Genomic DNA, 26,615 nt, shown 5'->3' on the forward strand with positions numbered 1-26,615 from the left:
CTGGGAGAACCAGTATTTTATGTCACTTTGCTGACCAAATACATTATGGCTTTGGAACATTCACCACTAAAAGCACCATATTTTTTGTGTTTGCATCATGTACATTGCTAAAGTAGTTTATGTTTAATCACACTAGCTTACAGAAAATTTGAGGTTCGGTTAACAGAGGATTAATGAGCAGAGAGGCTTGTATGGACATATGATTAGCAAATCTGAGAAAAACACCCAGGTCACCTTTTTATATTGTGTTGATTTCACTTGTAGTATCCTATAGTACAGCAGTTTCTCCTTTCCTTCCTTCTTACTTTGTATGACTCTCATTGCTCTGTACCATTTGTTAGGAAGGTTGCCGGTTCGAGCCCCGGCTTGGACAGTCTCGGTCGTTGTGTCCTTGGGCAAGACACTTCACCCGTTGCCTACTGGTGGTGGTCAGAGGGCCCGGTGGCGCCAGTGTCCGGCAGCCTCGCCTCTGTCAGTGCGCCCCAGGGTGGCTGTGGCTACATTGTAGCTTACCATCACCAGTGTGTGAATGTGTGTGTGAATGGGTGGATGACAGGTTGTGTAAAGCGCTTTGGGGTCCTTAGGGACTAGAAAAGCGCTATATAAATACAGGCCATTTACCTTTGAAAAACAGTTTTTTTTTTTATTATCTTGAAATGACGATTTCCCCCCACGTCTTCAGCTTTGCCTATCGGCCACAGCTTCCAAGACTATCTCTTAGTGACACACAAATGGGAAATTACTTAAACTTAAAATATTCAATTCAATTAAATTTTATTTATACAGCACCAAATCACAACAACAGTCACCTCAAGTCGCTTTATATTGTAAGTTGAAAACTCTACAATAATACATACAGAGAAAAACCCAACAACCACACGACCCCATATAAGCAAACACTTTAGCCACAGTGGGAAGGAAAAACTCCCTTTTAATAGGAAGAAACCTCTGGCAGAACCACGCTAAGGGAGGGCGGCCATCTGCTGCAAACTTTTGGGGTGAGAGAAGGAAGGCAGGATAAAAGACATGCTGTGGAAGAGAGCCAATATGTCTGTTCTAGTTCTTATTCTTAGAAGTCATCAGTTTATGGACTTTGATATGACAACAATGATATTTATTGTAATTCTTCTTTTATTTTGGTAAATACAGCAGATCACCTTTCTTGTTTCCATATAACAATAGCATGAATAAAAATCTAATAATCGAAGAGTGATACAGTCGGGATACGAAATTAACGTTTTAATAAAGTAAACAAGATACATCCAGCATTAACTATTGGAAAATATTGCACCAGCTGTGTCAGCTTGTCTGCTGTTGGCCCTGCTATGACACATTGGTTGATAAACAGGCACATGGACATCGCCTATCCAGTTTTTTCTACCTTACTGGACTGTCATGGTCTTCCTGGACAGAAGTGCTTGGACATAAGAATGCAGAGGTTCTGCCCACACTTCCAGCACTGTTGCTTGATATGTTGGGCGCCCTGCTGTGTCTTTCTCTTGCAAAGGGGACACACATCAGCAGAATCACCATCTCCTCTTCCAGACTTTTTGGATGTTTTTGCAAGAAGCTCCTGAAGCTCTGTCCTTATGGTATCTGGTGCATTTGCAATGGCCACCACAGTCACTCTTTTGGGATCAAACACACAATCTTCCTCCATGCCACTTTTCACAGATATCATGCCACATTTGGGGGGCACCCAGGCAGTGTCGTAGCCATGTGTGTGCCATGTGAGCTGCATAGGATGGTTGTCCTTGTCAATACGTTTGACGCGGCCAACGCGCACACGCAGCTCGAGAACCACACGGTTTGAAGAGCTGCTGTTCTTTGGATAACTGGCTGCTTTTTTCTTATCACGGCTGACATAGACACCCCTTCCCAGCATGCCACTTGATGATTGTTTAAAGCCATTTGCAATAATGAGACGTGCACTGGCAACGCTGGTCCCATGGTACATAGTGTAGACTCCCCGGTTCTGAGGTCTCTGCGACGGCTCTAGCAACACACCAGTATAAGAGGCACCATCGTCTACCACCTCCCAGCCATAGAATTGCACAGACATCCTGATATGAGAATGGCCTGCAGAGGATGACGAAGATTTGCAGCTGTGAAACACAAGAATGCAATAATTTGTATATTTTGATGAGCAAGAAGAAGAAGGAAAAATCATTTTCACTACTAATAACTACGCTCACTACTAGTAACTCACTGCTAACTAACTACTAATAACTAAAGATGACAGCATGAACATAAAACACTTTCAGAACTACCATTTCCTGAATGTTTCTCATTTTTCATGTTCACGTTCACATTCACATACTGTACACCTGTGCAATTATTTCTCACTTTTAATGTGTCCTCTTCATCCTTTGTTTCTTTTTGTGTATATTTAAAGACTATCTTGCTGTATTTCTTTTATAGCTTTTCGTACCATAGCTTGCTCTTCCCAGTGTACTTCATTCCTTCCTCATATTCTTAGACTAAATCTCCCGTGTGAGCGTAGCTTTCTTCTACAGCATAATTATGTACCCCCATGTAGAAAAAGGCTGTCTCATAACTACTTTATCAATGTAGCTCAAGGCTGATTAACGTTAAAAACGTGAACCTTACCGTAAATACGGAGAAGTTTTGTCTGTTTGTGTCCTTTAACTTTCTGATCAGTAGGTTTCGTTTACGGTGTTTGATTACGTCACTCAATGGTATGTGTTTTTTACCGTCAGGGCTAGGCCGGTTAGCTCAGTTGGTTAGAGCGTGGTGCTAATAACGCCAAGGTCGCGGGTTCGATCCCCGTACGGGCCACGAACTTTTTGTTTCTTTTGTTATCCTTCAGGTTTCAGACTGCTGAAAGATTGAGGCCTTCACTGACTGATTACCGACGCAACATAATCAATTCATATGAACTCCTGATTATTGGCCGAGCAGAATAACAAAAATCGATAAGTTACTGTCTCATCATGGTTGCTTTTAACATTATTTTAATATCTGTTAGGTCACACCATTATAGATTAATAAAGGAGTGTTGCAGGGTAACGTAAGAGCACAATGAAGTGAACAACATCACGACTAGCCAAACGTATCACGTGGCCCACCAATGCCCCTGCGTCCACCTCCTTTGCGAGATGTGTGTGGCCGAAATAGCTCAGTTGGGAGAGCGTCAGACTGAAGATCTGAAGGTCCCTGGTTCGATCCCGGGTTTCGGCAGTGTTTTGTATATGCCCCCCAACACCATCACGAGATCAAAAATCTAAAAAAAATTATACGATAAACGGAAGTACTCCTGCAGTTGAGGAGGTCTGTAAGATGAAAGTGACTGACATCTGTTTACAGAAACATACAGGTATTTATATATTTAAAAAATACATCATTTATTAGATAATACTAAAATAATATTCAAAACACAAGTTTATCAGTGTGATATCATTTAAGTACAATGGTATTTAAAGGTTTTACAGTCAAAACATTGCAAAGTTAAAAATGTAGTGAGTTGTGAAAAGGTAGGTATCTTACTGTGAATAGCAGCTCTTTGTGATTTGCTAATATACAGTACTTACTGGATCCTTTACCTGGTTTTTAAAGAGCAGGTAGATTAAATACAGTTAAAACAGCATTGTTTTTTTATTTTTAAAGATGAATGTAGTAACACCCAGAGGGTTTTACTTCCAAGCCTTTGATCCAAGCTTCTGCTTCAGGATAGGTGTGACAAGAAAAAACAAGTTCCTCTTCAGCGTATGTCACTAGTACTTGAGCACCTTGCTGCGGATGTGGCTGATATCCTTCTCAAGCTTCTCCTTGTCAAGGCGAGATTTGATGTCACATATCTGACTCAGTGATTCAATTGCATCATGCACAGACTGGAACCCTATTCAAAGAGAGGCAGGGTGCATAAATCATCACTGAACATAAAGCATCTGAGGTGAAAATAATTCAGGTCACTGTTGCTGGATGAGGGATGTGCTATGATGGTACTGGAAGGACTTTCCTCCTGTGGGCTCATAACATTAAGTCTTTAAAAACCGTCCTAGTTCTAATTTTGCATTCAACCTGTCATATTTGTGTTTTACTTTTGATTTATTGACATCCTTCATCTTGCTCTGTCTCTTGTCCCTGTGGTCTCCCCCCTATTCTATGCTTAATTGCTCCCAATCATTACTTATATTTTTAATACCTAGTTAATTATGTAATAGTACATAGAGCTGATGCATTTTTATTACAGAATGTATTCAGTAACAGACTGTGGGGTTGAAAGGCTCCCTTTGAGATATTAAGTATCTTCTCTTTCCAGCTCCATAACTCAATGTCTTTCTTGCCACGAATATTTACAACTCTCATCAATTATGCATTTATTCTCTCATACCATCTCCTTCTTTCTTTTCATCCCACACTTAAAATAGCACAGTGGATGAATGGCTCTGGAGTGCTGTTAGCAGTGGCTGAGTAGTGATTCATAGATCAGTTTACCCATGGTCTTATTTACCAAGGGAAGTTTGGGCACTTTTCTATATGTCTGCTCTTTAATAAGAGCTGTGGAGTGAGAGAGACTGTCAGGAAGGGAGGCAGATGTGAGATCTAGTGTCAGGCATCCTGGGAAATGAGATGAGGATGGATGTCAACAGCAGCATGATAGGGAGACGAGCTAGAGTATTTGGCAGGCTAGTTGACTGCCTATTCCTGTGGATTGGCTCGCAGCATACTAGCTGTGTTGTAACTACATATGTGCAGGATAAGATCCTTTATACTACTGTTGTACAGCCAATTATTAGACCACATGATGAGCTGGAAAGCATCCGAGCTGAACTCCCGTTTAACATATCAACACCAAGTCAGTGACTACTGTAATTAAAGGAAACAATAAACATCTCATTTGTGGTAAAAATAAATGTTGGCTGCCTGGTGGGGTTAATCGCTTATATTCATTTTACGATTACTTATTATAAGTATTTTTCTTTTTTCCTTTCTTTCTATTTTTCAGACTCTTGTGAATTGCTCTCGCATGTCCATTATTTTCCTTGACGTGTATGGTGAAGAACATGTAGTACATGTGTGTTTGCTCTCTGATGACAGCAAGTTACCAGCAGTGATCACCCACCTTTGTGGTACTGCTGTTTGAGCAGCTGCAGCTCCTGATGAAGGTTGTTCTCCACTAAGGTTATTCTTCTGCTAAGTTTGTCTTCTGAGCGTTTCAGCTGATCATGCCGACTGCGGTCAGCCTGGTTCTGCTGGATGTCAAACTTCTCCACACGTGCCTCCAGGGCAAGCAGGCGGTCAGCCAATCTAGACTCCGCCCCTAACTAAGCACAGCATACACATGAAAATTCAGTTTTTAAACTTGGCGGAGCGTAGTTATATCATTTTCATATATAACTACGCTTTAAATCATAGCAGAGGTGGGAAGTAATTAAGTAACAAAGTACAAATACTTTGTTACTGTACTTAAATAGAGTAAACAGTGTACTGTCACTGCAGTGGATGGAAATCAACCAGGACAACTCATGAAACACGTCCTGACATCTGGTTGAATTCAGTTGTGTCCATCCACAAAGAGCAGCATTTCAGCGGATCATAGACTACTGGAGCTCTCAATAGGTGAGTTGTGATTCTTTTCCCACACACTGAACCTACCTTTAACCTCTTGCTTACTAATTTTCCTGTTTAGAGGCAAAGTCACCCTCTACAATCTAGGCAACAGAAAATAGAGCTATTTTTTATTTTCCGTTTTTTCTCTGCTCATGTTCTACTTACCTGATTCAAGCTGAGTACCTTTGTTTAGAAAAATTCAACTTACTTCAACTTCACCTTTTACTGGAGTATTTTTCAGCACTGGTGTCTGTACTTCTACTTAAGTACAGAATGTCTGTTTACCAAAAGTGTGCCACACCATTGCACCACCAGCACCACCCTGAACCACTGATACGAGACAGGATGGATCCATGATTTATGGGGAAGAATTTGGTGTATACAACACGAATCATATATCCATCCTGTCTCGTATCAGTGGTTCAGGGTGGTGGTGGTGCAATGTTGTGACACACTTTTGGCCCCTTTGAGAGACTCACCAGGCCACACAACATTTTTTCCATCTCCTATTGTCTGCTTTTAGTGAGTTGTGCAAAGTGTAGCCTCAATTTCCTGTTCACTGACAACCACACCACGTTCAAAGTCAGCTGAATCACCTTTCTTCCCCATTCTCATGCAGGTCATCTTGACCATGTCAATATACCTAAATATGTAGAATTGAACATGTGTACTTAATGAAGTTTTCAGTGAGTGCACATGTCAAACATTTTTAAACCATTATGTATATTGTACCATTTTGTCTTGTAATAGTGAAACCAGCTCCTGGTTGTCCTCGGCATGTGACTGGAGAGAGCTCTTGAGCTGTTGTTCTGTCCAGGTCCTCAATTTTGCTGTTTGCTCCTTGCCCTCGTCAAGCTCTCCTGTCATTCTGCAAAGACACAAGGAATACAAAGTGAACTGTAATAGCTTTACTTCTTTACATTTAGGTAAAGATTTTTCATTTCATAAATGTCTTAGGATCTAAAAGTTTACACAGTCTTGCAACTTTCAAGGACATATCAGTTCTTTTCTGCTAGTTTAGCCCTACAGGAAATAAAGTTTGTGTCTATTTAGAAAACCAATGCTTTATTGGCACTTCCACTTCTACTAAATAGCTTTCAAGTAAAAATGTGTGATTGTGTGATTGAGAATGAAAGTACTAAATTAATAATTTGTAACCCGTAAGTTTACTATAAAAGGAACATGCTTTAGGTTTAGCTGTTAAAAAGTCAGTGTTCATAATTTCACAGTCTGGTAATCAGACGTGAGATTTCATCAGCAACAGTGCTTCTTGTTTTGCTTAATGTCACGTCAAGCTCACCACTGAGAAATACCAAAACAGCAGTGTGAAAAACAGTGGTGGGGAATTTTGTGCTCTGTAGCTCTGAATGCTGTATTTGTATTTGGACCATATGAATATTTCTCTCTTTGTAATATCTGTAATATATTTGATGAACAGTACTGAAATGTTTCTGATGGAAGCTGCAACCAAACTGAATGAAATATTGTGTGGACTGTGTAAAACTATCGGACTCAAAAAGTACCTTGAGACCTTCTTTAGTCGTATTCCTCTTGTCTAAAGTGTCCTTGAGACAATCAGTAGACACTCGCCTGTGTGTCACTGCTGCAAATCATTTTTTCTGTACAGGTGTCACAATACTGCACTCCGTTATCATTCCAGCTGCCTAATGCAGTTCACGCTAACACTAGACAACATGACAGTTGGCTTGGCTCTTGTTAGATAAGTTTTCAGAATGCACTTGTCTGCACATATTTGAAAGTCAGCTTGTAAATGTAAAGGGGCAGTCTGTGATGCCCTTTAATTTGAAGTCCTTGTGGCCTTGTCTGGCATATTTATTTCATTTCAAATGTTTTTTCTGTTATATCTGCAGACATGGTCTCTAGTGCCCAACTGTCCCTGCATCGCCACCTCCAGCGGACACTGGATCTCATCACTTAAAAAACAAAGGTCATCCTGACTGACTACCTTTTTGAGACTAATGAGGCCTTTAATGACTAAACTGCATCTAAGAAAATCTCCCAGCAAGTGTGGCTCAGTGTAGTCATACATGAGACAGTCAGAACAAAAAGAACCAATGACACCCAGGATTCAAAATCCAATAAACTCTCTTTGTAGACTGAACATTAATAAATAAATAAAAAATCTTTCTGACATCAGCAGTGCCTACTTTCAAAAAATGACCTGGCCACTTAAAAACAAAAAAACAAATTAGGTTGAGTAGCGTGTAGACAACATCACTCGGTATGTTTCATCTTTTCCAGCTCTATCCATCAATGGTCAAGCACAACCTAGGTGGGTGGATGGATATATAATATATTAAATCTATAATCCAAATAAAATAAAGGAAGCCTCTTTTTTTTGGGTGCTTGTTTTCAACATTATTATTGTGACGCATTTCAGAAACACAAAAATCGCCTATTTTTATCTGTTCTTTTGGCTCTAATAGGATCAGTGGGCTGCTTTCCATTGCAGGTACAACATTATTAAATAGAACATATCTATCATTCGCGTCTCTCTGTTTCTAAAATGTTTATATATTGCTTCCAGCTGACATTATTTCTCAGATGGAATAGTAAACGGACAACAAGCTTTCACCATTATTGTGCCTCCTGCATTAATATTTCAGGGTGAATGTGGCTTGGGAATGTGTAGCCCTGGAGCAGCTGTAACTATAGTTGGGAATGGTTGTAGGTAAGAATTTATGTTGGTGTTTTGAGGAACACTATTAAACAGCAAATCAACTAAGAAAGTTGTCAACTTTTCACAGTAGCTGCCAGAAAATGCATGATCAGCAGCTAAATTCATGGAATGACCTGGTGCAGTGTTGGGTGTCTCCAGGAATCCTTAGTACCACAACATTAGGTTTGTTGCATGATTAACAGTCTTACTTGTCTTCTAATAGCTTAACTTGTCTACGCAGATCAGACATCGAGTTTTTTAGGTCCTTAGAAGACTTTGTCAGTGAGGCCTCCAGTCTTCTAAGCTCAACATGAATCTGGTGACAAGAAAACACACAAACATAATCGTCAGCTTTGTTTCTGACCTTTACCCTTTTGTGTTTTCTGCTTTGCTGAGCAGACTGTGCTATGCACCACTCCTGTGGCCACTCATGACTGAGAGTTACACCGGTGACCCACTTTGTATGCGTTTTCAATTATTTTTATGGTAGGCGCTTGACCACTGGCCCACAGCTAATGTGCTGTCATCACAGTGATTTACCACCCCATACTACCAACACAACTGAAGGCTGGCTGAATCAGCGAGAGTGTTGAAGGCACTTTTGGTTGCTTTAGGTCAAGTAAAAAGCATTATAATATGTGACATACTTATCGTAATCCAGGGTTTTCATATTTTCTATAATGCTGACCTTGTCAAAAAAAAAAAAAGGTAGGGTTTGGGCGGGAGGTGTAGGTGGGGGTGGGGTGAAAGCTTTTTTATGACGACCTTGACATCCCATTTGAATTTATTTCCCATCTCATTTCTTTCTTTCAAACTCTGGTTATGACTGAGCCTCTGAGTTTGTTTGATAAGGTCAAACTCACTCAGCAGCAGTAAGCTCCAAATGTCATCCCATCACAGCTCAGCTAGCCATCCTCTCTCGGATAAACAGCAAAATATACTCACTGGGCCACTTTGTTAGGTACACCTGTTTAACTGCTTGTTAACTTAGTGGATTTAAGTATGTGGATGTGGTCAAGATGACGAGCTGAAACTAAATATTTTGGATGAAAGGTTATTTAAGCGACTTTGAACATGATATGATTGCTAGTGCCAGGTTGGCCTGGTTGTTTAAGAAACTGCTGATCTACTGGGATTTCCCTGCACAACCTTCTCTAGGGTTAGGGTTAAGATGACCTGAAAAGGAGAAAATATCCAATGAGTGGAAGTTCTTAGGGTGACAATGGCTTGTTGATGCTAAGCGTCAGAGGAGAATGGTCTAAAAGCTTCAGGCTGCTGAGAAAGCAACCTGAAGTAAAATAACCACTTTCTATATCCAAGATATCCAGAAGTTCATCTCTGAACATAGGACATGAAAAATTGAAGCAGATGGGCTACAGCAGCAGAAGACCACAAAATGTACCTCTCCAGTTACAATTTGCCTGGACTCACTAAAACTGCACAACTGAAGATGTTGCCTGGTCTGATGAACCTGCAATTGCTGTATTCAAAAGTTAGGGTCATCATTTGGCGCAAACAGGATGAAAGGATGGATCTGTCCCGCCTTGTATCAGCAGTTCAGACTGCTGGTGATGATGGTGTGATGATGAGTATTTTCTTGTTTGCTTTGGGCCTCTTAGTACCAGATGAGTATTGTTTGGACACCACAGCCTATGCGAATATTGGCCTCCACAGTCAGGAGAGCACCTTTTGTATGTGGCAGAATAAGAGATTCAAAGCATGGATGCGCAGCTGACATATCTGTAGCAATCGTGAAATACTATCATGTCAATATGGACCAAATTCTCCAAGGAGGTTTTCTTGCACCTTGCTTAATCTATGCCACAAAAAATTCAGGCACCTCTGAAGTCAAAAGGAGGCCCAACCCAGTACTAGCAAGGTGTACCTAATAAAGTGTACAGTGCAGATAAATACTATTCATATTACCAGATTATGATCCTTTCAATGCATCAAGCTTTCAAATAAACGCAACCTCTCTCTACAAATGTAAAAAAATAATAATGACAATAACAAAACAGTACATTATCCTTTAGTTTGGGAACAGAGAATTCAAATGAATGAATGAATATTGTGTTGAGCGTGTGTTTAGATAGAGGAGATGCAAGGGGTAATGATCATGAATGCCAGTTCATGCCAGTATGCTATCATACTGGAGAATAATGCTTTTGATGGCATCAATGTCACAGAGATAAAAAAAAAAGAACCTAAATATGGCAAATACGTGTTACAATATTAACTTATGACTTGTGAAAACTCTCATTGGGGCACTGGTGTAGTAGCTGATTTGCACACAGTGCAAAGTTTTGCTCAACTGCTCTCGCAACTCCTTTTCTGCTAAACCCTTGTCAGCATGCATACGTTTTTTCCCCACCTTGTCCTCTAGCTCTTTGAGCTGTCCATTCACAGCTTCGCTGAGCTCTCGAACCTCCCTCTGCAGTCTGATCACCTGCTGCTCTCTGAAGCTCACGTCAGCGCTCAGCTTGGCAATGCTGGAATCACACCTGCGATAATAGGTGGGGAAGAACAGAGAGCTGGTGAGAGACCACTGAATGAGAAAAATGGGATTGAAGGGAGTTTGGGGAAGGTGTGAAGACAGAGGGATGAGCAAAAGACTAGAAAAAAAAAAGTTGTATAATAGAATCACAAAATTAGAATGAAAAAATGTTACACTGCTGTTATCAATTTGCAAAGCAAGATCATGAAATAAATAAGAAGAAGAGGCTCTGGTAAAACCTTAGCAGTGAGGATGGTTACTCTGAACAGATTTCAGTGGTCACTTGTTTGCATCTACTAATGACTCACTGGTACAAAGACGCTCCCACCCACCCAAAAAATAACTATGAGAATAAATTAACCCTCTCAAGGCAGACGTTGCCGATTTGCAACAGTTAAAAACTAACAACCTGATTACCCCACATACATATTTTATGAGTTTTTTTTTACTCAGAAAACTTAATTTGAACCTGAGAGGGTTAAGTGAGAAATCTGTTTATCACCAAAAGCAATTAGGACGTTGCAAAAACACAACTTACAGCCTCTGACTTGGAAAATGTTGCTTTTAGCAAACTTTGAATTCAGTTGAAGCGATAAGTATCAATTGCAGCAACTCTTTTAATCAGCATGACAGTACAGCTTCCTTCCTTTCATTGCTTGGTTCAAGATGTCAGCCTGTTAAGGCTTTCTCTTACGGCTTTATTGGGCCTGCCTGTGTGAGTGCGTGTCTTTAAAATATTTGTGATAAACGATTGGTCTGAAATTTGAGTTTTTCCCTGGAGACCAGTCCAGTGCTTCTCTTAATGGCTTCACTGACCAGTGCCAACCAACACAAAAACCACTGGCCCTTAGCTTACTTGATTAATTATGAACAACATGAAAGAGGCTATCACACTGACCACTTGTTTTTCTTCTTCTCTCTTTATTGGACCCTGCATCAGCCCCATTTCCACCCCCTGAAATCTCACTGATATGCCTGCTTTGTAAATGAACTATCTTTGTCTTCTATCTCTTTACACATGAAATGCACTGATCAGTGGATGCCAGAAGTGTTAGAAATAATTAGGTCTAGGCAACTACACATCAAAAGGCCAATCACAATGTATGTGAGATGGCAGACACTTTTCAGCAATCCAGTGCAGTAAGTGTGATGTGCACAGAATCACAGAATAATGAGCAAGTGCTAATCAGCATCTAAAGTGCATTTAAACCTGGGAACCTCACCCAGGTGGGAACAAAATAATTGCATCTGTGCATGTCTGTGTGTATGCCAGGACTGATTTGAGGTCGTGCAATGGCGAAGAGTTGCTAGACAGAATGAAGGCTAAACAATTTCACTCCATTAGGGAGTGAGAAAAACACGCAGGGTATCAGCGAGGAACGTCAGATCACTCCAGTCAATTGAAATAATGCCTTCTTGTTTCCTTCACTTGCTGTTCAGTTTTTTTCTCAGCATTTGAAAGCAATGTCTGACTCAGGACTCACACAGTGCCTACCTGGCTACTCTTCCTCTCAGGTCTCCGACGCCAGCTGTGTTTTTCTGGTCCATGTTTTGAACAGCGTGTGCCACTCCAGAGGTGACAGAGTCCCGCTGGGCCATCTCTTTCTCTAATTCCTTTACCCAGAACAAAGACAGCATGTTTCACATTTGTTAAAAAAAAGATGTGACTGTTTTCCCAGCAAATTAAGTGAAAAAACAGATGAGGAAGTACATGATTTGTTTGGAAAGTACCAGCAGGAAGCTTCAGATTTGAACTAATTATGCAGCATTCAATGCCATCAAGATAAACATTAAATGCAAACGACACGTGCTTCGCTACAAAAGCTCAATTAAAACTGGCAGAATTTCATCAGTGCACTTGCATGACTGATTGCTGTATAGGCTGCATGTGTAAAATAACCTCAAATCAAATGGATTACCCTCTGGCATTATCATGAAAGCAAACAGTGTGACTGTGTGATGTGGCTTACATTTGATTTTGCAAAGTATTCAGTCCTTTACTTAGTTGATTGCTTCTTGATTTGCAGGATTAATTAGTTTGTTGGCATTCATGTAATATTTCAAACGATGATAGCCTCTAATCATGCTAATGGCCCATTTGGTATACACTAATGAAGCTGAATGTTTCATTCCGGTGCCCTACTTCTGTAAGGCAGCTTTCAGAGAGTGGTTTGATGTTCTGCTCAGTGAAAGATGACTCCAAACACCCTCACACTTGTTCCGCGAGACTAAGATCCGTGTACTCTTTTGCAGTTCTTCTGCTTGACTGTCAGGAGAATAGCTGTTAGAATTTAAACGCATAACTTGAGAGTATTTAGTTAACCACATACTGTGCACATGATCACTTTATGCTTATACAGACAAAATGTGCATGAGCTGATGATGGCGAGAAGTCAAGTAGGCTTTATTTGAGCACTGCACCATTCTATCAGGTGTAATCAAATCAGCTGGGAGTTTGTGGGCATGAGTTGGCGTGGGTGTGCTGCACATCAAACAATACAAGGAGAAGAGAACAGCCAGAAAAGGAGACAATCAGCACATATGCTTGACTTCACCCACCTAAAAGACGTACAGCATATTCCACACAAAACAAGAAAAAGACTTACACAATACTTTAATACCTAAACATGCATGCAACAGCACTTTTCACAACTTACTTCCACCACCTTGCATACCTGTATGCCCATGCTGAGTTGTTTAACAATACGTGTAATGGTGAGTATGTGATTCTCCAACAGCTTACGGGACAGTGCCTCAATTTGGACAGAGCCATGGCTGGACTGCAGACCAGCTGTCACCTCCTCTTTGATTCTGAGAGCTTGTTCTAGCAGCACAGCTAGCGGCCTATCCTGACTCCTCAAACGACCTTCCAAGACATCTGGCCTTAATCAGGAAGTAAACAAAAAAATATCAAGCTTATAATGTTTTAGAAGCTCTTTGTTGGGGTTTTTAGTATTTAGAAGATGCAAAAACATGTGTTGCAAATATTGCAAAGTCATGTTGAAGAAGAAAAAAGTCATTTTAAAGTGCAATTCTACAAAGAGTTGATCTACTAAGAGAGAGAATGTAGATGGATTGAAATGTTGTACATTGGTTTTCATGCCCTTGGGTTCTGTCTTCATGTCCCTGTGCATGCTGTGTTGGACCTGTCTGAGGCTGTTGTGGATTAAGGATTAATTTTATCAGTTTGATTCACAGCGGTGTCGAAAGGTTCACAACCTTAATTCAATCCCATCAGCGAGCGGTCGACGCACATCTTATTCACCTCTTAAGCGCAGATCAGATTTTAAACTGAATTAGCAACCCACACAAATTGAAAGTGAAAAGTAAATGACTGCAATATACTGAATGTATGCACTGAATATGGATATGTGAATGAGAAAGGTTACCTTGTGTGACTCTGTGTGTCAGACTGATGATGAGACATCCTTATTGTCTACAAAGAGATATGTATTAAATATATTAGTGTGATAGTTTCCACTCAAATATCCTCCTTATCATTCTTTTTGTTAAAATAAGCATATTATATATTCTATCTCTCACTGGGAGCATCACGAGACATTTTGAACATTTTGGATAAAGACGTTAAACAAATGTTGCTATTTTTTTATTTGTCATATAAGAATACTCACAGGTCTGTGCTGTTCTTCAGCCAGCTTTAGAGATTATGTGTTTGTGTTGTCACTTGGTAACTGTGGTCTCCTTTCATGGGGGTGTGCCTGCCTGCCAGTGTGAACAGTCTTGCAAAAAAAAAAAATGCATTGTCTATGTGGCGAGGCAGTTTAACTCTGCAAAATATTTGATGACCAGAAAGCGTGAAACATAGTTGTAATTCGTAGAAATGTTGCTGAGAAACTGGTCAGCCTTCTTAGCAGCAGTTCTCGTGACAACATACCTCAAAACACCAGCTTTTAAAAAAGCGGTTATTGAGATAACCTAATACCTTTTTCAATTTTTTGCTGTTATTTTTCATCCCAACTTTGATAGTTTGTATTGCCTTCAAATATTGCATTTGACACTCCTGTTCCCTGGAGTTTGTCTTACTGTATTATGCTAATAGTTTAAAATACAGTTTAATCCAGGCTCTTTGCACTGGACCACGAAAGTGCATCATTAAAGCTCCTCTCTATTAGTCCTACAAGCCAGAAAATGCTTATCGTGGAGAGCTTTAAATAAAGCTTAGGGTGGGCAATGACTGTACAAATACAAATGCTCTGTAATTTAATTAAAATCCAGAGTCACTAAATCCCTTTATTACACTGATAAAAGTAAGACAGACTCCCCCATGGATCGTTTGGATTTGCTTGTTCCTGTGGGAACAAGGGTGGCAGACATGTTTTTTGATTGGAAACACTTCAAATTAAATAAAAAAGCAAGCTCAATCCTGTGTGGCTTCTTCGGTGAAGAACTTAACCTTAATTTATTGAGGCTACCAACAACGAGGAACCGCTTGTACCAGATAGGTCAGGTTCTAGACTGAGCCTGTGAAACACAACATGTGATTATTTGTACAAGGCATACTCAACTCAATTTAAAGGCTTGACCCAACCCTAAGTATTTGGATTCAGGTGAACAGATCGGATCTCTGCTTCGTTTAATCACAGGATACACAGTGTTTCAAGTGTGGTAGTGGCTCTGAATTAGATGTAGTTATACTCATGAAAGAAAATATTTCATGTCTATGTATCTCTCTCCCTCTCTGTTACACACACACAGTGGATTAGTCTCTTATCAATGGGATCAAGGTCATTAAGAGGAAAGGCCTTCTCAGAGCAGACTCATCAGTTTTCCATGGAAGCCCTATAGAAAAGCCTGGGAGCCGAAAGGGACAGTTTGGCTTACACCACGATTTACTTAACTTAAAGAGACGTTGAGAGCATTTCACCATCCTGTTAGCTGTAAATGAAAATGGTTCATTTTGGGAGATGACAGAAATTTCAAGCAAAGAGAACCTGAATCTCTAATCCATCCCCGAATTCATGGCACAGCACCAAAGACTGATGATAATTTTCTGATTAATCCGTGTTCTTCATTCTTACTGTCTCTGTGTGTTTGTTTCTAAGAGAGAGAGGACACAGTGTTAAACAGGAGGGCAGAGAACAGCCAGCACTGAAACAAGGGCCGGGGGGTGGGAGACGTAATGAGTTATTATACATCAGCGCAGCAACTAAAGAGAGAGCTGAGAGAGGGGAGGCTGCTCAGTGATGCCTGCTCGCTGCTGCACGTGGGTGATAACATTCAGTGAAACATATCCAGACTTGCTTAAACAGCGCGAGACCATCCATGTGACAAAGGGGACATCAAGTCTCTGTCTGCACAGCTTTCACAAGGTCAAAATAGTGGAGGGTTAAAAAAAATGCACGTATGATAAAGTACTGAAATACAAAGATATAAACTCAGATGGGAATGACATGGGACCCACAATTAAATTATAAACATCTCCACGAGGCACTGTGGGGTACTGTTATGCAATCGCCAGCATACAGATTACCCAGTCAAGTGACACGGTTGGCCAGAGGGCGGCGTGGTGCACCCTTCGTCCTTCATTTGAATACAATAATTAATGGGTAAGTTTGCCTAACCCCTGGTTAAACACCGTGGACGAGAGTCAAAGAAAAGCGGGCGAATAATTTTAAAATCTCTTACGCAATCGCGATGAAGTCACAGCACGTGCTCCAACTTTCATCGCTGAGGTGAGATATCTTAAATCTTACATGAATTCTTGCCTTCCTTCTAACTAGCCCACTGCACAGTGGGACATAAAAATTTACAGAGTAGTCTGCAGAGGCATTCTGCAAGGTTCGCAGGAAGATTGACACCCTCCTTCATCGTCGCACAGCGCGTTTCGTTCTTGGCGCTCTAAAAACTGATCATCAGTGGAAGTGCACCCGAGCCGCAGCTGCCCAACTGTGACATCCGTCCACTATACAGAGTGTGCTCAGGCTGGCTGGCTGCTGCACAGGCACAATGGAGCAAAAATCACCGAAACACGAGAGCACAGCCAAGGGGCAAGAGTCCTTGTCCTACCAGCGGAGAATGTGGAAGAATTTCCAGGAAAAAACCAAGCCGTGGCTGAGCCCGAAACTGGGATCAGAGCGTCGTGGTGCCGGGGGCGCGGAGGGCAGCAAGAAGGAATCGGGGCTTTGGATGTTTAAGAGAAAAAAGAAACAGCTGGACCGGGTATTTTCATCGTCGCAGCCGAACCTATGCTGCTCTACTCCGGCACCTTTTGAGGGAGACAAGGCTCTCGGAAGCGATGCGGTTCCTGGGACCAGCAGCGGCGGACAGCCTCTGCTACAGCTTCTTGGCACGGCTTCTGGGGCCACGGGGAGCAAACCAGAGCTCACGGCGCACGGAAGCCCAAAACTCCCGATGTCCCAGCTGATGGTGTACCAGCAGAAGAGCTCCTCTCTCGGCTCAGCGTGCTTCGAGAAGCTGGTGGTGGACCCGGCCGCTGTGACGGGAGAGGAGGAGCAGCTGCGTAAAAACGCAAGTGATTCTGTGAGTAAAGACTCGTGTAGTCCCAAACGCACACAGGAGCTTTTCTGTTGTCGTACTGTTTTTTCCTCTTTCCCCCCTAAAGCCTGAAAATAGAAGACAGCAGGCAAGACTTTATTGATTTGCTAATTCAATAAACGAGACAAGTTTCATGATTGTGCTGATGCGATGTCCCACTGCCCCTATGCACTCATCTGTTTCCAGTCCGCTGATTTCTTTACTGTCTCCACCATCGAGGATTGTATTGGCCAGATATATACATCCAGTTTCGTTGTAGATTTATGTGGTGATCATAAACAACCTCCCACCTTACAAGCTAATTTGTTTGGTATCATTTTATCATCACAGTTTCTCCATATACGTCGAGCAGACCAGCTGATTTCAGTTTCAAGTCTTTCCTGGTAGGGTTTTTAAACAGACAGCATGCTCTGATGCCATTGGCTTTGTTTAGCCTGCGCACAAACGTTTCTTCCAGGGGGACTGTCCCCTAGACTCACGACCATCTGTCTCAGTGTCCTTGCCTTTAGACAGAGGCTGCAACAGGCCCGTGCATGCCCACAGGTTCATCCTGTCTTTTTTGTTTTCATGAAAAGTGGCTGGTTGTCAAACCAGCGGCACTGGTGGAGATTGATGGCAGGTATATTCCCACACCACACATCATGCTGAGTCAGGGTGCCCCAAGAGAAACCATATGGCAGCAAGCATGAAGGCTAATGGTAACGATTGCATTCACAAAAATCATTCAGCCCAAAACATCAAAGAGAAAACTTCAAGTTTTTAAGTTTCAGTTTCAGTCAAATAAAATGGAATGTCATTTTCAATGTCATAATATTAAATCTCATGAGAACAACACTAAAGATACAGCATGCATAAAATCATATAGGCACATTTTCTTTCACTTGCTCCAAAGCTTTTCATCTCATCATTTTTGAAGTGCTCCAGACTTTTCTGAGCATCATCCAGATTGCTGTCTGAAAGTGATTAAGCACATTAGCACACGTTTCCCTACAGAGGTTGGCAAAAGCTCTGTTATCCATTAAATCTGTATAGGAAAAGTGCACCATGCTCAGCTGTAGAGGTAAATGAAAGAATGCAGTGACTTCATTGAAATTGATCTTACAGCTTTGTCAATAATCCTTTCAGTTACATAATGTAGAGAAATGTCATTTTGCCAAATAAAGTTGCCGCATTCAAGCATTAGTTACTTCCTATCGCTGCCATCTTTATCCAAGTTTTTTTGGTCACTTGTTGGCCCTTTCCTTTGCCCGAGAAGAAAGCAGTGGCATAATCTTCCGAGGTTATAGTGCATAGTGCAGCGTTATTGTTCTATCTTATTAGTTTTACTGTATACCTCTATACCAAATAGAGTACAAAGTGCATGATCTGGATCTAATAGTGGAACTAGGAATGGAAAAAAGTGCAACATGAGATGATGGGTGATGAAAGGAAGTAAAGGTAATGAAGACAGATCTAATGGGGTTACAGGTAATGAGACATGACTAGGGGATGAGTTGAGACCACATGAGATAAGATGATATGAAGTGGGAAAAGAGCAGATTAAGATGAGATGCGAACAAGTGAAGAGACAGGAGATGAGGACAGATGAAGTAGGATTGGGTTTGCTTCTTTAATACCTGAGGGAAAAATAGTTAAAAACAAAAAACACACTGACAAATAATCTAGCTTTGCATCATCATGCATTTGCACGTGCATTTTCGTGCATACACCCTGATTGCACAGGTTTGATGATGCATTTGTGTTTCCTCAGCCAACAGAAAATGTGACACTAAAAAATGTACTTTTACTGTTAGAATAAGTATTCTAGCTAGCATTTCATAAATGACATAAGAGAATATGTAACATGAAAATTCATTTTGTAATTTGATTTGGAAAGTGAGAGATGTAAGGGATTGCTGCCAAGCTCTGTGAGTAATTTCATTGTTGACTCAAGTGCATTTAACTTTGCTGTTTTCAATGCAGTGGAGAGGTTTGTGAAAGTTTTTCTATATGTGTTCGCAGTGGCTGCAGTCAAACATGACTGATATTTGTGACATTAAGTTTCAGCGCCCTTTACATCATATTCATTTATTTTTTTTAAACATATCTATGAGTTGCGATTTTACTTTTTCCTCTTTCATTCCATCTGCACTCACTGGGTTGGACCCTCTTTTGCTTTCACAGTCGACTTAGTTCTTTTTGGCATAGATTCAACATGGTCCTCCAAACATTCCTCAGAGATTCTGGTCCATATTAACATGACATGACAGTTGGTGTGGATTTGTTGGCTGCACATCCATGATGTGAAACTCCTGTTTCGTCACATCACAGAAGTGCTCTATTGGATTGAGATCTGGAGGCCATGGAGACCAGCTGAACACAGTAAACTCATTGTTATCTACAAGAAACCAGCTTGAGATTATTTGAGCTCTGTGATATGGTGTGTTATATGTTGGAAGCAACCACGAAAAGATGGGTACATTGTTGTAATAAAGGAATGGACGTGGTGTGCAATGATACACTGGTAGGCTGTAGTGTTTAAATGATGCTTCACTGGTACTAAAATACATAGAATGTCTCAGACATCCTCCTCAATATTACACCACCACCAGAAGCCTGAACCATTGATAGAATGCTTTTATGAAGATCAGCCACTGTCTTTTTAATCTTCTGTTGTCTAATTTTGGGGATCCTGCAAACCGTAGTCTCAGTTTCCTGTTCTTAGCTGACTGGAGTGACTTGGTGTGGTTTTCTGCTGCTGTAGCCCATCTGCTTTAAGGTTCAGCATGTGATGCATTCAGAGCTAAAAGTCAGCACACCTTGGTTGTAACATGTGGTTATTTGAGTTACTGTTGCCTTTCACTTTGAAACAGCGCGACCATTTTTCTCTGACCTGGTTTTTACCCAGAGACCTTCTGTTGACTTTTCAATCATTTTCTGTAAACTCTATCTCGACTGTGTCTACATTCCTAAATGCGCTTAGTTGCTGGTATGTGGCAGGTCATTCATATATTTGCATTAACAAGCAGTGCAGCAGTTGTACCTAATGAACAGATCAGTGAGTGTATATCCTAATAGGGTTTGATAGATTTAGATGTTTCTTGTATGTATGTGTGTTTGAACTGAAGCAAATGGGTCATCATTAACCAAGTCACTAAGTCAACTAACTCATTAACTTAAAGCGTGTTGGTATTTCTGCTGCCTTTTGCCCGTTTGTCACAGCAAAAGGCAGCAGAAAACACTTGTGCTTACATCACATTTTTTAAAACTTCCTCCTTCCTTTTATAGATATGTGCTTTAGTAGTCCTTGACTGATGCGGTCATGTTTCTAACCTTCAGTCTTGCAGAGTAACCTTTCACTCATTACCTGACTGAGCGGCAAGACGCCTGATGTCAAGTACAAAATAATAATATCGACTGGTATGACTCAGGATTTGTGTATATTGTACTCTAATCTGATCTGAAAGTAAAACATAAGATGGAGCAATTAAAAACAAATAAAAAAATCCCAAATCATCTTATTAAAAACTCAAAGAATACATTTTAATATTTTGAGAATAAGAAGTTACTTTTTTTCAGAAAGTGCTTGTAGTCCTCATATGATTCAGTTGTTTGATTTCCATTTAAAAGGAAATCTGTATACAAAGCTTTTTGGAAAATGCAATCTTAAAAGTGTGCACTTGTGTGAAAATAAAACATAAATGACATTGTAGAAATAAAGCATCTTAAATTTTTGCCCGACTGTCTGTCTGTCTGTGTTATTATGTGAAAACTAGCTCTCAATGCGAAGTAGGGATAAAAGTATATGTCACAAGTTTGTACTAATACATTTTTAATCCTGACCTCCCTACTCTTCTCTCTTCCCTCACCCTCGAAACCAGCTGTAGCACATGGCTGCCCAACCTGTAGCCTAACTCTGCTGCATGTGTCTTCCTGTTAAAAGGGAGTTCTTACTTCCCACGGCCGCTAAATGCCTGCTCATAGGTTGCTTTTACAATTATTTTTACACTACATTTAGCTCCATCATTCTGCATCCATCATATGTTTATCTCTCATGACACTTGAAGTGTTGCTGTCTGTGGTATTGTGCTGTAGTTGTAATAAGTCACTCTGTGTATTGTGGCCAAAGTAGTTTGTGACCCAGGTGTGGTAAACATTAAAACAAATGTTGTAGCTCTCCCCTCAGCTTGTTTTACTTGTTTAGTATGTATAAACTTAACATTTCATTCAAGAGCAACTGAGACATATTTCATTAAAACACAGTCTTTGCCTCTTTTTGTTGCTACTCAGACACTCACTGCTCCTTCTACTTCCAGTTCTCAGTCACTCCCAGAGACTACATCGTGACTTTTTTCTCTTTGCACTCTCCTTTCCTCTGCTCAGCTCATATTTAGTACTTTAAAATATTTAACACTTACCAACCATGGAAGTGGCTTTTGTGTCACAGAGACTGCCGTCACAGCTTACTGCGTAATATAGCTGATGTAAAACAAGTTCTGGGTATTTGTATTGATGAAATCTGTCAGATAATGTTAACCATATCTTTTAAGTGCTTTAAAATGTTCTTAACTTTACATGTTGTGTTAAAAAAAGTAAGTTAGGCAATCTTTTTAGACATTTGGCTTGCTGTTCCAAGCAGCTAACTAAAATCAAAATCTTGCAGACTGATCTTGTCCAGAAATATAAGAAACTGTAACTCAGGGGTAATTTAACCTGTTGTCCTGATTTGCTAATGCACCGACTGTGAAATGAGCTATGTTTGGATGTCCTGTAGGAATAAGTGCATGACTAGTGGTCGTCTTCTGAGTAGTGTTGTGAGAGCAGAATCGCGGGCACTTGGAAACAGTCCATGGCCTCGTTCTTAAAGTGTCTTGACAGCAGCTTAAATCAGGATTCATTGCAGCCCGGGGGGATCATCGGTTGTAACAGACACATGATTGATGCTGACCGCAAAGACGCCTTGGCACTGTGAAGTGAGGCGAAAAAAAACAAAACATTTTCACGTTGACAAAAGACTGACACCATCTGGAAATGTTGATGAGGTTTACTTCTCCACTTTGTGATTGAGTGTGTTGCAGTGCCTGGAGCGTGTTAGTGTTTCTGCCACAGAAAATTCTGAACTATGGTCATATATGCAGACAAGAAACATTTATGAGATTTAATGTGAGTTTGAGGCGCAGCTGAGTGGTTTGCATTGTTTCATGAAGGACTGGAAACCAAAGCCTGTGGCCAGGCCCTTCCCTTCAGGTTTGTCTGTGTTAAGTGCCCACATGTTTGAATGTGAGTCAGCATTAGCTGTCGCTTATGCTCGTTATGAAGCAGTGACCTGACAGCGCGGTGTCTCCTTGCTTTCTGCTCATGCAGTTAACAACGTAGCCTTTTTTAGTTGGATTTTTTGTTTTGCTACTATGTAAATTATTAGGCTTTCAATATTTTTGTCATTTATTCACAATACTAGTGGAAATTCAACACCAATTAAAAAAATGAGTGGAAGAGTTGAAAATACACTAAAAAGATGCATTTTAGCATTTCAGCTATAGGTTGAATATAAGCAGGTTGATCGGTATTAATATGTAGGTATTATGCAGCTGTCAGAATTGTTCTGGTTCTGCTTTTTCTTTTCTTCTGCTACACCTCTCTGTGTCCTTGAGAGATAATGTTACCTGAATTGTCTCCTTGATATAGTTCTCATCTCCTCTGCCCTCAGTGTTATCCTCTCTGATAGTGACACTCTTCCAGCACAAGACAAATTCAAAGTCCACCCCAGCTTCTCAGGAGAACAGTCTGTGCACTGCAAGCTGGGATCTCAGAGCTGTGACACTGTGTTGCCCTCCAGCATTGCCCTCTGCAGTCTCAGCCACACAGTTTCAAACACGAGAACACACACAAACGCAGGCACATATAGCCATGCACACTCATTCGCTCAATATGCTCTGAGGCCGTAGTGTTTTTGTGACAAGGTTAAGCATAACGGTGTATGCTGCTAAATGAATCAGAAGTGCTGATGTGCCTTCTTGAATGAGACCAATACACAAGCGAGACAAAGTGACTGATGTGGCTCTGGCGTTTCTCTCACAATAAACTCTCTCATTTAAGTACAGTAGCATTCAGTGATCTGGCATGTACACTGTATTAACCAGAAGTGGTTGCAGACATGATTGACAATCAGAGTGATGAGAGAGCAGGCAGTGACGGGTCAGCCTGTAAATGGTGGATAGAGCTGGGGAATTAGCTTTCTAACTCTTAATGCCCTCCCACATAGATTAATCATCATCAGATCAAAGCAGAGGTTCAGTGTAGGAAGGGGATTCGTGTGTAGGGAGGGTAGTCGAATTTCACATGACATGCCACAATAGCCCATTTTGTGAATATCGGGAAAGTTGTGGTTTATTTAACAAAATATAAAAGTCATTTCCTTGTTTCAGAGGCCAATCAAAGCTTGTGTGTCTCTTACTTTATGTGTCCTCCTCTAACCTTCAACTCTTCTGAAATTTAACAACCTACCAGCTGACACCTTTTAAAAGGCTGGATGCACAAGATGAAAGCAAGGACACAACAGTAACATGACACAGGTGGGGTATGGCCATTCTTACCAGATAAAACAACACACTGTGGCCAGAAGCTGTGTGTGTGTATTTTTTTCCCCAGCTCTTCATGCTAATCACATGCAGATTATTTGCAACTCAATGCAGGCCCCACTTCCTCTGTGGTGAGGAAGAGATATTGAATATTTGTAAATGAGCTTCCTTGTAGCATAGATTAAGCTGCCACAGTGGTCAGCTAGTCATAAGTGTTTTTTATTCTGCAGCTGATCAGGGTCCATGTTGGATCTTTAGTAGCTAAAGTAAATAAAGTAAGAAAAAATGTGTCTGGCATTTCAGTTTAGATTGCCTTCTTATTAATGCATGGTGTGCATATTGCCCTTATGATAATGATTATTTTGAAATATAAATGCAGTTCTCAAATGACTGTAGAATGACATCTTTTAAAAAGTTATATTTTAATAGTTGAAATACTGAGTATTTGTGCTCCCTATAACATGGGTTATGTCAGCAACATATTAACGATTTATAAACCACTAGAAATACGTCTGAAGTTATATAATGAATCCCTTTAAGAAAACAATATAGAGCAGGTAGAGTGGACTATTGCCTGATTTTAGAATGAAGTAATCTGCAGTGCTTGAACTTAGGAGAACATCTTTGTTTGCCCACTGGGTTTCTTGGGAAGCCATTGCAATCATCTGAAAAGGCACTTTATTGATCCAGAGAAAGCAAGAGAGACAGACTGAAAGAAAGCTGTTAATAGAGTGTCAGAGTGAGGCAGGAAAATATTTACAGCGGGAGTCATTTATTTAAAGAGCTGCTTCACTTTTTCCTTGCCTCTTTTAGGGGTTTTTGGTCCACTATTTGATAAAATCTCTGGAATATAGAAGTGAATTTGCATGACTGTAGGGCTGATGTACACTGTTCCAAAAAATAGTAATGTCAAATGATTTTACTGTGTATTTTACAGATGTGTACTGTTTTTCTAGAATAGCATTACATTTACATAAGTAGACTGTGATCTGACACGTCAAATGTAAAATAACATAACATCACTGTAAATGTAATAAAACACAATTTACTTGTTTGTTAAATATATTTTGTTGTACATATGCATATTTAGATCGTAAAAATACATCCAGAAATGTCTCCCATCATGCCTTGGGGCATGTGCTGCTGTTTAGATGTTCTTGTTTTATTGTTTATGGTTACGTTACGTTTAACTGTTATCTTGAATGTTGTGTTTACGCCGTGGTGCAGCATCACTGACAGTTGTTGTTTTGTAGAGAGAGTGCTGTACCATGAGTGACTTCTGTTGTGCTGTTGTTGAACCTTGAGGCACATTGTAGCACCGGCAAGTGTACTAGCTTGGGGTTAAATAACAAGCTCAATCTCTCTCTGTGAGCTTCTTTGTTAAGATTTCTCTGCATACCACAATGTAAAACATTGCATGGACACGCTGTGCTAATTATATATTTTGAAAAAGAAATGTAGAGGTAGGAATTGCAATTAATATAAATAACATGACGCTAAGCATCGGCCAATGAATGTGAACTAACAACAAGGTCGCGGGTATGGCTGCGACCGTATAGGAAAAACCCCTCATATGAAGGTATTTTACTGTGCATTTCACAGTAATGTTCTGTTCTTCTAGAATATCATTAAAGTTACGTAAAGAGACTTTGACTTCACATTTTGAATGTAAGTTAACGTTAAATCATTGTAATGTAATACAACATAATTGTCATGATTATTAAATGTATCTGTCTGTACATATGCATATTTAGATTGTTAAAATACATTCACAAATGTATCATGATTTCACAAATATCTGTCCGTTATTTGAAAGATTGAACTGTTGAATTCAAATGTAATGCAATGGGAAAGTATATAACGTGATCCCTATAAGCTTGTGTTACATCACATAAGTATTATTGTCGTTGCTAGTTAGGCCATTCGTGGCTCAAGAGTTGGCAGTTCGCCTTGTGATCAGAAGGTTGTCGGTTCGCGCCCCGGCTTGGACGCTCTCCGTCGTTGTGTCCGTGGTCAAGACTCTTCACCTACCGCCTACTAGTGATAGCCAAAGGGGCCGATAGTGCAATATGGCAGCCTCGTCTCTGTCAGTCTGTCCCAGGGCATGCAATCAATTATTACGTAAACCAACTGTTAACTGTATATTTCTGTACATTTACGTATTATGATTCATATTTCCACATTCAGTGACCTTGTTTATAGGTAATTTCATTGTTTGATCGCGTAAAAATGTTCCTAATTTAATGTCTAAAAGCACTTGGAAAAGGCAGAATCCCATGTCAAATTAGCGCAACAAACTCTATTTTCATTACTGAAAATAACCGTATTTTTATGGGACAGTTATTTTCTGTTATTTCACGGTCGTACTTTGGCGCCCCAGCTGCTGGAATATTACCGTTGTTTTAGGATGTTTTTTTTAACAGTGTAGAGTTTAACTTGAAAGGGAGTTTTTCCTCCCCACTTTTGCCAAGTGTTTGCTCCTGGGGGATCATCTGATTGTTGGGGGTTTCTTTCTAATATTGCAATGACTGAGTTTTAGCCTAAGATAAAAACACACGACAGAACAATATCACTTTTGTGAATGTGATCAAACATTTGACTTGGCAGACTTCTATGCGATCCTATTTTCCTACATGGCACATGTAGGTCAAACATAGCAAGTAAGAAAACGTGAAAATTCCTTTATTAACATAAGTAAGCAGATTAAAGTTAACTCAGCTCAAGCTCTGGGGTTTCCATCCCAACATGGAACAGACGTGACCGCTGCTGTCCTGAAACATTGGTGTGGAAGGAT

General features: G+C 40.4%; 2 protein-coding genes and 2 non-coding genes across 9 annotated transcripts in view; 3 read left to right on the forward strand and 1 right to left on the reverse strand.

Annotated features, from left to right (window-relative positions):
- Positions 1–757: 757 nt before the first annotated feature.
- On the reverse strand, positions 758–15,055 carry fam81b (family with sequence similarity 81 member B). 3 transcript variants are annotated; one of them, XM_080309082.1, is made up of 10 exons: positions 14,381–15,055; positions 14,138–14,184; positions 13,424–13,631; positions 12,244–12,362; positions 10,626–10,755; positions 8,464–8,570; positions 6,307–6,442; positions 5,087–5,288; positions 2,611–3,859; positions 758–2,079 (listed from the first exon to the last, which is right to left on the reverse strand). In XM_080309082.1, exons 2-9 carry the CDS (start codon positions 14,173–14,175, stop codon positions 3,735–3,737), a joined length of 1,065 nt encoding a protein of 354 aa, XP_080165208.1. In that variant the 5' UTR covers positions 14,176–14,184; positions 14,381–15,055; the 3' UTR covers positions 758–2,079; positions 2,611–3,734. The 3 variants fall into 3 exon arrangements, with proteins under 3 accessions (XP_080165208.1, XP_026043427.1, XP_026043429.1); XM_026187642.2 differs by having other exon boundaries at positions 758–2,105; XM_026187644.2 differs by having other exon boundaries at positions 758–2,105; positions 14,138–15,055.
- Positions 2,726–2,799, forward strand: trnai-aau (transfer RNA isoleucine (anticodon AAU)). Its single transcript has one exon. It is a non-coding gene; the product is annotated as a tRNA-Ile (tRNA).
- Positions 3,129–3,201, forward strand: trnaf-gaa (transfer RNA phenylalanine (anticodon GAA)). Its single transcript has one exon. It is a non-coding gene; the product is annotated as a tRNA-Phe (tRNA).
- Positions 15,056–16,703: 1,648 nt separating the features above from the next.
- The window catches only part of mctp1a (multiple C2 domains, transmembrane 1a), a 131,301-nt gene continuing 121,389 nt past the window's right edge, over positions 16,704–26,615 (forward strand). For all 4 annotated transcript variants that reach the window (XM_080309075.1, XM_080309077.1, XM_080309076.1 and 1 more), the window contains exon 1: positions 16,704–17,249. In XM_080309075.1, the coding sequence (XP_080165201.1) occupies positions 16,716–17,249 (534 nt within the window). In that variant the 5' untranslated portion in view covers positions 16,704–16,715. The remainder of the gene's footprint in view (positions 17,250–26,615) is intronic.

Source organism: Astatotilapia calliptera, chromosome 12 (genome assembly GCF_964374335.1).
Source record: "Astatotilapia calliptera chromosome 12, fAstCal68.1, whole genome shotgun sequence".
Lineage (NCBI taxonomy): Eukaryota > Metazoa > Chordata > Actinopteri > Cichliformes > Cichlidae > Astatotilapia > Astatotilapia calliptera.

What these genes read in the sequence shown, in the direction of transcription:
- fam81b (XM_080309082.1), bottom strand. Translation starts at nt 14,175, where the DNA reads ATGTCTCATCATCAGTCTGACACACAGAGTCACACAAG. An exon ending in CTGAGAGGAAGAGTAGCCAG is followed by an intron (nt 10,756 to 12,243) that starts GTAGGCACTGTG and finishes CTATTATCGCAG; the next exon opens with GTGTGATTCCAGCATTGCCA. An exon ending in CAAACAGCAGTACCACAAAG is followed by an intron (nt 3,860 to 5,086) that starts GTGGGTGATCAC and finishes CTCTTTGAATAG; the next exon opens with GGTTCCAGTCTGTGCATGAT.